General features: G+C 40.3%; 1 protein-coding gene across 2 annotated transcripts in view; it reads left to right on the top strand.

Moving 5' to 3' along the window:
- The first annotated feature begins 979 nt into the window (after positions 1–979).
- Positions 980–11,852, top strand: part of mei4 (meiosis-specific, MEI4 homolog (S. cerevisiae)) — a 92,768-nt gene continuing 81,895 nt past the window's right edge. For both annotated transcript variants that reach the window (XM_017697666.2, XM_017697667.2), the window contains exons 1-3: positions 980–1,167; positions 3,694–3,936; positions 5,547–6,082. In XM_017697666.2, the coding sequence (XP_017553155.1) occupies positions 1,113–1,167; positions 3,694–3,936; positions 5,547–6,082 (834 nt within the window). In that variant the 5' untranslated portion in view covers positions 980–1,112. The remainder of the gene's footprint in view (positions 1,168–3,693; positions 3,937–5,546; positions 6,083–11,852) is intronic.

The raw sequence follows: 11,852 nt of genomic DNA, 5'->3' as shown, positions 1-11,852 counted from the left end.
TACTACCTACTTAGTGCACTACGTACGCTTTAAAATAACGGCTCTTTCACCCAAACAATTCATAACATGCCTGGCAAAGACAGATTTGGGATTCGGCCACCCGTGCATAATCTCCTACGGGACACATCGTGCCCTTCTTTGAGTAAGGAAGCCACATAGTGCACTACATAGGGAGTAGAAGTCATTAGAGATTCAGCCAATTCAAATATAGACGTCAGCGGGTTAAAGCTGCACCCGTTAGAGGCCGCACAGTGTGACACGACTCCGGGTTTTGACGACTCGACTCCTTAATCTGAAACCAACACAACTACACGGACAAAAGGGACATAGTAGACAATAAACCATCCTAACACTGTATTGGTTTTTGAGAACACATTACAGTGATGTGGTGAAAGTTCTTAGATTATACTAAGTAATCAGATACTTAGGAGGAGCTCTGAATCATTATTGTAGTCATTATTCTACGTAAATAAACGGTTATTAGCCAGTTAACCACATTTAAAGTCATCGTTTCTTTCTGTGAGGCTGAAATATTCGCCAATTTCTTTTTCGAATTTCCCGTTCCACCTTAAAACATGCAGCAGTGACCTAGGTTAAGCGGCATACAGAGACAAAACTGCAACTGCAGTAACGTTACCTTTTAAGGTGGAACGGAAAATGTAAATAAGAAGCACGCAAACACGGCAACTTCAGCTACGTTATTTTCCACAGCTGTCTGTGAAAAATATGGTTTACTCGTTTGGTTTCGTTCCTTGTACAGTTTACATATTTTTGTAGCAGCTCTAGAAAAGAAAACGAAGGTTTGGACTGAAAACTGGTAAACAAACTCGCTATCCTCTAATTCAACTACAGTGAAGAGTCGACTCCAAGCATTTCGACTCTTGTCCGGAGTCAGGTCGGACTCAAAGACGTGCTGGAATCGAAGAATCGACTCTTTTGGAATCGACTCCTCATCGCTAACCCCGTGCGTTGTGCGCGTGCCCGCGCTCAATAGCGGTGCTGTTTGAGCTCCGTAAATTCGTCCCGTGCGGTTTTAATCCTTCTGATAAAAATGAATCGTAACATCTCTTCTGATGTCACCTAATTGGTTAGTACGTTTGTGATTGACCAGAATGAAAGACAACACAGACGGGGCTGATCGGAAAATGTCAAGCTGTGGAAATGAAGGTAGTCGGCTAACTCGCTAACTTTCGCGGTCTAACTTAGGTCAGTGTAGCTGCTAATAGAGCTAACGGCTAGCTAACTGCCTAGCTAACAGACAAACGTTTGGTGATCGCAGCGCTAAAATTTCGGCCAATTTTGTTTAATTTTGCTTGTGATTTGCATATTGTTATTCATGGACATCCCTTTGGCCTGCAAGGTTGCTAACCTAGTTAACCAGTTTTAGTTTGACATAGAGCAACAGGAGGTTTTACCCCTAAAATGTGAGCGATAAATTAGCTGAATACGTCTCGAAGGGGAACCGCACCAGTGTTTCAAAACCTCTGCATAATTGCACAGTAAGCCTTAAAGAAAGTCACTCATGTGAAATGCTACATTCTAGAGAGCAAGACGTCTGAAGAGTTTAATGCCTCTAAAATCTCTCACAGGAAATGTTTACAGAGTGGTTATGAATGGCTTGCATGACGCCAGAGACGTTGTGTTACGGTAGTTGTGTGATAAAGTTTTGCCCTAAAGCGACTTGTTAATCCATTTGTTTTAACCCATTCATGGCAGAGGGGTACATGCAGGGAGGTATAAGGCAAAATAATGCCCAAAGAGCACTTATTATCATTGTCAGATTTTCCACTATTTTGCCATGATCAACATTACACATAAAAGCTTAGAAGGCAGGTTCACGCAGGTTCACTGGTGGTTTTGGACAGTAAATAAAAAGGCTGTATTTGTCAGAGTCTATAATTTTCTCTACCACAGATCGTTTTACAACCGACCCCTCTGAATGACTCACTTTACACTGCAATGATGGAATTCTGCAAACATTTTGAAAACTGATGGACTTCCCCTTCATCAGGCCTATATCATGGAAAACTGAATTTCCCTCCCTTTCTTGAAATGAGTTTGATGTAAAATGTTAACATTGTCAAAGTTTGGAAATGTGATGTTCATTCCCCACTCTTACAGTAGATATGTGGAAACTAAGCTGCACACCAGCTTGCTTTGAATACGTTTTGCTGTAATGTCATGAAAGCCAACATGTATGTGTATGTGTATAGAACAGAGGTCATTTATATACGTGTCTCTTAAAGGTACAGTAACAGAAAAGGCCTGTTTAATTCTAAGGGGTAGAGAGAAAGGCAGCATGGTGGTGTGGTGGGTAGCGTTGTCGCATCACAGTGAGGAGGGCCTGGGTTTGATTCCCCGGCCGGGCAACTGGGGTCCTCTCTGTGTGGAGTTTTCGTTTTCTCCCACGTGTCTTCGTGGGTTTCCTCCGGGTTCTCCGGTTTCCTCCCACAGTCCAAAGACATGCAGTCAGGCCGATTGGACATGCTAAATTGCCCCTGGGTGTGAGTGACTGTCTGTGTCTGTCTGTCTGCCCTGCGATGGACTGGCGACCTGTCCAGGGTGTCTCCTGCCTTCCACCCGATGACCACTGGGATAGGCTCCAGCACCCCCCGCAACCCTGACAGAGAAGCGGCTTAGAAAATGGATGGATGGGTAGAGAGAAAACAAATGGTCCTGTATAAATTATGACTATTTTAGGTCTATAAAACCACATATGTCATAAATGGGCTTAAAATGAAAAATAAAATGTTTTTTTTTTATCAACGGGTTCATGTAGAGATGAATAATTTTCTTCCCAATGCAAATTATCTCTGAATACTAATAAGAATAATGAAAATATGCTAAGTTTCCACAGTACACAATGTCATGATATGTATTTTTGCATCCGATAAGTGGAAGTAAATGAAGTAGCGCCACATTTCAGAATACAATAAAAACACACACTGCCCTGCACTAAATTCAATTAAACAAGACTATTTAAGCAATCAAGCTGACTTTTTATTCAAATAAGCTGCTGGGAAGTGTCTTTAATCTCCATAATATGCTCAGAAAAGCATATTGTGACATATGTTGGTGTGATTTTATCAAGATAATGATAAATATTGTCATATTGCTCAGCTGTAGCCACAAATTGTTGCTGATGGATTCAAAATCCTCACAGTCCTCATAGACGCTTTTATAAGATCAGAAATACAGATGTACAAATATCTGTATTTTACTATTAATACTTCTGATCATGTCTAAAGGGCTTTTATCATGTAATAGAAACCTAAATTTGTGCTTTATAACAACCAACTTCTCAGTAAACTAAGGTATATGATTTAGCTAGGGCTGCTAACCAGTCGATCATGAGTGCCGATATGCTAGCTAAAGCTAACTTCTCACAGAATAATGTTTTAGTTTTTTTGCTTCCAGTGGTACAGCTACTAGTAACCAAGCTCATTTAAAATCCAACTTATATTTGTAGCTTCTAAATACGTAAAGTTTATAACAACCAACCTCTCAGTGAGATAGGAGTGGGCTAGCATTGCTGATGATACGCTAGCTAAAGCTAACTTCTAGCCAAATAATATGATTCATTTTGCTCCGTAATACAAAACCGCTCTTTGAAACGTATTAAATAATCAGACATCTGTTGGAATAAGATAGGTAAAGACTCTGTGTGTGTTTTTCTGCATATTTTTACCTCAGGAAAGGCAGCGTGGTATATCAGGACTGCTAAGCTTGCTGTGGCAGTCGCCATAATTAAAAGCAAGCCCGCCGGCAGGAGCGGGAGACAGCATGCAGAGAGTCTGGCCGCCAAACTCAAGGAGCAAGACGAGGCTTGGAAAACCAAAGCTCAGGACCTCAAGGAAGAAGTCTTACAACTTAGACAAGAACTTTTGCTCACGAAGCTGCTGTCAAACCCAAGGAATTCTGCTGAGGGCGGACGTGGTGAGTGGCACTTAGCTTTTTTTGATGTGAGTAGTACCTTAATTACATTGACCCACGTACGTTGTAGGTGTGCTTTTCTGAGTATTTCCAAATGGTACTTCGACTCACGCATATTTGCAAGGAAAGGAATCTGCTTTCTACTCATGTACGTTCCTCACATCCTCTGCTCGTCCCAGTCGTCTCATTCTGTATTGTTGCTTCTGCACCTGGACTGCTTGGCTGTTGCTCACATCCCTTACTTTGGAGCTTTAGAGTTGTATTTTAGACCTTAAGGATTCCAAAAAGAGATGAACACTGTTTAAAGCATCTAATTGTGTTTCTTAAGTCAGTGGCTGTGCATTTTGTATTACTAGTAACACATTTTATTGACAAATGCAGTGACTGCTTCTGGTAGTCTAACAATATTTTATTCTTGGAACTTTCTGATGTTTCTGATGTTCTTGGTATATATTTTATAGTGAATGAAAAGTAAGTAAAGGCGAGTAAATCAGAAGGAGAAAGTATGGATTGATTTTTTTTATTGCAGCGGTTTAAAGTGATTACCTTTCCACAAAGCTACATGACGCAAAACACTTCTAATCCAAAATCAAACGTTTTAGAGAGCATCTCACTGAATGGGCCCCAGCACATGAACAGGCCTTCAATTCATAATAAGACAATGTAATTCACATTTTACCTTCTTTTACTGTATGCGGTCCTATTTTACTGGTCAAATTAAGTCCAGTGTCCAGGAATCAGATCTGAATCCACATACAATTGTGGTTTTATTATGAATTTTTTGCTGATCTGTCCTTCTTAAATCAGATATGCAGAAAACTTGCATTAGAGCTGCCTGTCTGAACAAGCCAAGTTATCAGGGGGAAAGAAACAAAATATCTAATCAGCCTATTTGGACACTTGAGTGTAACGAGGAGCGACAAGGAGACGGACACATGTGCAGAGAAAAGCAAGATTTATTACGGGCAAATCCAAAATCAGGGTCTAGACGGTCCAGAGAGCTAACACAAAGATAAGGTGGGACGGACATAATGAAAATAAACAGGTTAAACAAACAGGGCCGGAAGATCAAACAACATACAACATATCAAACAAAGACCAGCACTAGACTAGGGAAAACACAGGGCTTAAATACAAGAGGGCTAACAAGGGATAACAGGACACAGGTGGAAAACAGGTGGGAACAATCAGGGGCGGAGTCAAAAAACAAGGGGGCCGGACTAGGAAGGAACCCAAACAAAGAATCACATGGACATGTAAACAGACGCACATGGAAGACTGAAACACAACAGGAGCACTTTAATAGTTGCATGCAATGAAAACCTAAACAATTATATTGTTAATCGTCTTTAATATGGCAGTTTACTGTCATCTAAAATTTCACGATGACAGACCTAGTTTGAAATGTATTATCATAGCTACCCATGAGTCTTGGATATAAAATCACACAATTAGGGACATAAGAAGGTCCAATAATGACACTGGGGTCCAGTCTTTGATACTGGTTGTTAAGCTTTTTTCTTTAAGCATGTATGACTACAGTTTTATGGGCACATCTTGACACGCTTATATAACTTAACAGAAAAGTGAATGATCACCTGTTCTTCATACAGGTGATGACGTGACGAGGCTTCTGTCCCAGGACCTCACAGACCCCCAGTTCTCAGAGAGCGATTCTGGCTGTGAGACTAGCAACAACACACAGACTCTGCTTCAAACGCCTGACCTTGTGGACACACAGGTCCCGTGCCACTCATCCACCATCCTCACATCCTTTGCTCGTCCCAGTCGTGTCACTTTCCCACACCAGAGAGCATCCCTGGAGCATGCCCTGTCCAAGCGCACACAGTTCCTGCAGCACCTGAGTGGGCTGCGCAGATTGGGAGACCCTGTTCTGGCAGTTGAGGGAGATTTGGTGTGGGACTCGGTACTCCATCTGCTCAGCTCTGTAATTGAGGCCTACAAAGAGGCCAGCGGGGGCAGAGTCCTCCCACAGCCGGCTTTACTCTTGCAGGCTTCCCAGGTGGCTGCACAGGCTGTGGAGCAAGGAGATGTCCACTGGAGACCTTCTGCGCTGTGCTTGGGACAAGTGGAGGACTTGTTGAAGGAGCTGCTTGACCTGCTGCTCAGCAACAGTCAGCTCAATAAGGTAAGAGAAGCTCAGAGAAAAACATCTGGCTTAATGCACTCCATTAATCTGCTGCACTGAATCACTGCCTTGCTTTTGAAATGCAGCCAGCTAGTTTAGTCTTTAAGATTCCTCAGTGTCTCAGACTGATTGCTTTCTAGAAACTGAAGTGGGTTTTGTTTAGATGACCATACAGCTTAGCCGGGGGCAGGGATCGACATTGCCTGGTGCAAACGTGGCTGAGTGGCCACTTGTCCTTTTTTTTTTTTGGCTTTTTTCCAGTTTTTTTCTTTTTTATGACAAACCACCAAAATAGTCAAATTTTTACATGTTCACAAATATACACCATTTACAACAGAGCAACTACTTTTTACTTGCCCTGGGTGGTATACAATAATAAATATAGCCGCAAGCAGCGATGAGCGGGTCCAAGCACGCAGGAGCCCATTTAGACCAAATGGGTAACCTTGGTGAAAAGCAAAACAAATTTAAGCCAAAATACCGAATAATGAGTGCAATTTCTGACATAACATGCAAGTACAAAGTTCTTCAGTTCAATGAACTGAATCAAATGTCATCATTTGTTTATCTGTAAACTTTGTAATAACCTTGTGATAGCATTTTTTTTTGTGTTTTTGAGTGTGAACGTGCCCTCTAAAGGTGTATCTGGACCAAACTTTGCAGACCTCATCTGTGTCCCAATGTATATGATGCCATGAAGTGTTGAGAGGATAGGGCAGAAGACTGATGGCTGATAGCAAATCAAGCTAGCCATGCCATGGCTGCAGTGATTAATTGATAGAGCAACACCAGGTTGGGTGGAAAAGTCGAAATTTTATTGATAATTATTTACTTAGACACACTAGAGAATATTTCTAGACCAATTGCAAAAAGTTTGCTTCAAAAGCCAGAGACTAGTTCGCAAGCATGGTTTTCAAACAGTTAACAATTACTTAAAAACTGTGCATTTTTAAAATATAATTGTAATTGCAAATTTGTTTGGCATGCTGTTCTACATGTGACTCATGTAGATTTTTGGATGAATTTGCAATTATGTCTTAATAACGTAATAATTAAGTGATTTTCATGACTAGCGCCCCCCAGTGGCCAAGTCTATTGAAACTTTACTGGTTGTTAGAAAGTGGCTACATAGAGATATCTTTCAAGTTTCATGATAATTGGTCAGTGTTAAGCCTGTCAAAGGCCTGCTGAATTCTGGTTGGCTGATGGCAGCCATATTTTTCAATGTATCAGATTGGCCTTAGAGATTCACTTATAGTATGTCTAGTTCAGAGGTGAACGAAGTACACAAATCATGTACTTGAGTTAAAGTAGAGATACCCAAGGTAAAATACTACTCCAGTAAAAGTAGAAGTCCTTACTCTAGACCTCAACTTGAGTAAAAGTACAAAAGTATTTGCCTTCACATGTACTTAAGTATCGAAAGTAAAAGTACTAAAAGAGTAATTCTGGCTCTGATGTCCTGTTATCATTTTTATAACAAGACTCGCTTCATGAACTCATTTTAGGAGAAAATCCTCCAGCGTCTTTTAATAGAATGTCATTAATTAGTGACACTGACGTCTATTAAAATGATCATAAGCACAAAACACTGAAGGCAAACAGTTTCCATCAGGGAGAATCGAGTGGCTCTGAAATCACTTTTACACACAAGCAAAGTTTCAGTTTAAGATTACTTTATAACTTAGTTACAAGCTGAATAAAAACTGGCTTTAAACTCAGGATCACAAATAAGCTTCCTTTACTGTGTTGATCTGTAGGTCTCTATTCATAAAAATAACCTAACCTAAACTAATTTACTATAAAATGAAAGTGTTTGTATGAATTCAGAAGAAAAGAAACAGGACAGTCACGACTGCATATGTGGACATATTTCTATATTGTGGTCTATTTACACACAGTTAGGTTAGTTCATCATTTAGGGACGTATGTGCTCCCAAATTTTAATGCTGCTGCACTGATGTTGAACCGTGTGCTGCACTGGGTTGGTATGACCAACAGGTCAAAACAAGCTCAGAACAAAGTGACCGCTGTGCCCTGATTGGTGCTCTGGCTTTGCACTTCTTTTGTTTTGACATGTTACGTTTTTATACACACAGAAACCAAAAGGAGCGATAGATTTCTCAAAATGTAGTGGAGTGAAAGTAAAAAGTCGCCCAAAATGGAAAAACTTAAGTAAAGTACAGATACACGAAAAAACTACTTAGTTACTGTCCACCACTGGCCTAGTAGATGATGCCTGCCAGATTTTAAGCTTGATCGGATGCACAGATGCTGCAAAACAGTTAATTGCCCCACCCCCTAATGACATAGGCCCACCAATACTGAAAGTCTTCCACAGAATCTTGTCTTGAATAAGCATATGAAGTATCAGTGTTTTTGGCTGAAGCATTCTCGAGTTGTAGAGTCTTAAATGAATTTAGAATTTTGTCAGAAGGACTAATTAACATATGGCAGCCATATTGTTTGCAAATGTCATGATTTTTTTTGATAGTTATTGATAAACAGACTCTTCTGAATGTTCTGATACCAGAACCATGTGGATTGAGTGAAAATTGTAGGGCTAGTTCACAAAAGTAGATTTAGCATATTATGCAAATTAGCGAAAAAATCGAAGTGGGCGGAGCTAAAGGGTTGTTTGACTTGACCCAAGGAATGAGACACACATAGAATTTTGTCTGTGCACATCTTGGTTTAGGAGAAAAAACGTGTTTTGCTGCTCTATAGCGCCCCCTTTGGCCAATCGGGGTTATTTTTGTTACCTGGCGAGCTGCACACAAACTACACCTACCCACCAATTTTGGTGTCTCTAGGACTTACGGTCTCTTCTTCATAACATGTTTTTTAGGAGAGAAAGAATAATAATAATAATAATAAGAAGAAAAATCTGAGTAAATACTATAGGGTCCTACACACGTGTGCTTGGACCCTAATTAGACCAATATTTTCTTGTTAAATGCATGTGGACCCCAGCACTTATTACAGGGTTGGACATTTAGGTTTTTCTCTCGTCCGATGGACAAGTAAATACACATTTCAATGGTCCAAAGACCACAATCACTGATCCATGGATAAAAGGTCAATAACAGCAGTTGCATACATCTGTATTGCATACATTTACTCTTTTTTTACAATTTGCACTGAACAATGTATAATGTGTGTATGAGGAAAGAGAGAGGAGAGTGAGAGGAAGGGAGAGAACAGTTCTGTCCTCCTTTTCTTCTGTTTCTTTTGATTGATGAGAGAGAGCCTCAGTCAGTGATTACCCCCCCCCCCCCCCCCCCCCCCTCTTTCTCTCTCACTCACTCATTCACTCACTCGCAAACACAAGAAAGCATTTCCTCTTTCTCCTCGCATTCGTTACCAAAGTTCACATGATTTTCTGAGGTAACTCAACTAACACTATGTGTTCCGCTGGAGTGCTAACATTCAATAAAACTCATTTAATTAAGGTCACTTGAAGGGGAGCTCCACTGATTTCTACATAATTAACCTCTTATTCTGCAGGGCATATTTTGGTTTGTCCATCTGAATTTACACGGCCAAATCATAAGGCAAATTATTCAGTAACTTCAGTCATTTTTATTTTGTATTTCCCCTCAAATGAACAGAAATGTGTTTTAGGATCACACGTATTGCTACATGCTTACAGTTTACTGCTGGAAGCCAAAAGTCTTAGATGCTTTTTGTATTATTTTATAAAAATAATTTTTACAGAGCAGGTCACTGAAGAGACACCATCTGTTTATAGTTTATAGCCCAGATTTGTGGAAAAATGGGTTGATTTTCAGTAGAAAAAAAAATCTACTTCTATTATAAGAGTTTAAAATGACATCCCCCATCTATTTGACTGGAAAGAAGACAGTTGCAGCATTCTATGAGACCCACCTTTTGAATGTAGCTTATGAAATATGAAAGTTATGAAGAATATGGCAAAGTGCATTTTGGAACCACCGGTGCTTCCAGAGAGTTTAAGAGGCTACATGGTTGAGATGTAAACAAAGTAGTTCGGAGTGGTTTGATGTAAAAGGCTCAGTTCCAGAGAAACAGTGAGTCAGAATTGATCACAGTGGTGGTGATAGGAACCAGACATCCACCTCTAAAAGCTCCCTCACAGACAGTTATTACAGGAAATAGATATATGCTATCTAATGTCTGACGCATTGTTTTATGAGCCATTGTTTTGGCTTAAAATGTGTTTGAATGCATTTAGTTCAATCCATTCATGGCAGAGAGGTATGCCCAGGGCATTATAAGCCAAAATAGAAAAAAAGTTTTTTTTTTTTTCCCAGATTTATGCCTATTTTACCATCATCAGCATATAAAACTCACAAGACACGTGTAAGTTCACTGTGGTTTTGGATAGTAAATAAAATGGTTATATTCATGTGACAACAAGATTGGTTGTCTTGGTGGGCCAAGAGGCCAGTTCAGATGTTTGTCTCTCTGATCCAGGGACCTGTCTCTATAAGTTTAGCAGTGCCTTACACTTGGCTTATCTCTGACACTTTGAAAACGTCCATCGTCGTCTCCATCTTCACACATTCTCATTCCCTGTCAGTGGCGAAGTCCATAATGATTTCACTGACCTGAGAGCTAGATGACCTTCGCCATTATTATATCACAGTAAATCACTTTGCTGGCACATTCAGTCATGCTTCAAGGGCAGGACTATATGAATGGACCTATGTGAAATTAAAGAAAACACACTACTGTGTCCATCTCTGAAAACATGAGCTGCTGCGTCCAGTGGTGCACGATGATTTTCTAGCTCACTAGTTCTTTCTACTGTTCCGTACATGCGACTTTGAATTAAACTGACAATCACTATGACAAGAAACATGGACAGTAATCTATATTCCCTTCTTTCCTGGCACTTGTTTTTTGTGTGCACCTTATTCAAGTCTGTGGAACCGTTAATCTTTATTCACATTTCACAGTCTGAGGACTCACTATAAAAGCCCTCAGCAAAGTGAGTATCCCATAAAGGGATGGACCTTGCTTTGCAAGGTTGAAGTTTGTTTCTTTTCATGCTTTGTGTCTCTTCATACTTTATTTGCTTCATTTCTTTTGTTTTATGGCATCTGTAACATGGTATACATACTGTTTTTACACCAAAACGTTAAATCCACCTCCGTGTATCTATCTATCTACTCATTCTCCATTTCATCAGCTCCACTTACTATTTACTGCATTTTAGTTCTACAATTACAGACTGTAGTCCATCTGTAGCTCCCTTTCATCCTGCCGTTCAGTGTCTGTGTTTACATGCAAAGATTTTTGCCAATCCCACCGAATACAATCGGATTATAGATTCAGACGGAGGTGTTTATGCTCACTCTGCTCAGCAATCTGATGAAAATCTTCGTTTACATGCCCACTACAAGCAATCCGATGCAAAATGACGCGCATGCGCGGAGCAGCGCTGAGAGTAAACGTTACCATGACAGCGAACATCAGGTCCAGTCGGCGTGAGATGAGTTTCCAGTAGTCTGATTGAGGCCATTGAGGAAAACAATTTCTGTCCGATTGAATGATTTGGATAATCCTGTAAATAATCTGTTAAATAGAAGAATAATAAGCGTGTAAACGCCTGAATTCCAATTGAAATGTGTAAGTACGTTCTGCGCATGTGCGTCGCGACATAGTAAAATCAGAGAACTCATAAACTGGCTCTGGTGAAAGTTTATACCGTTCAACATGGTGGAGCAGAAACTGGCCTGCAGAGGAGACAAAGTTTATGCTCTGAGCTTTAAAAGACGGCGGTGGG

The sequence above is a fragment of the Pygocentrus nattereri genome, chromosome 4, assembly GCF_015220715.1.
Source record: "Pygocentrus nattereri isolate fPygNat1 chromosome 4, fPygNat1.pri, whole genome shotgun sequence".
Lineage (NCBI taxonomy): Eukaryota > Metazoa > Chordata > Actinopteri > Characiformes > Serrasalmidae > Pygocentrus > Pygocentrus nattereri.
Note: the sequence above shows the minus strand (reverse complement) of the source record. Positions and strands in the feature narration are given on the sequence as shown.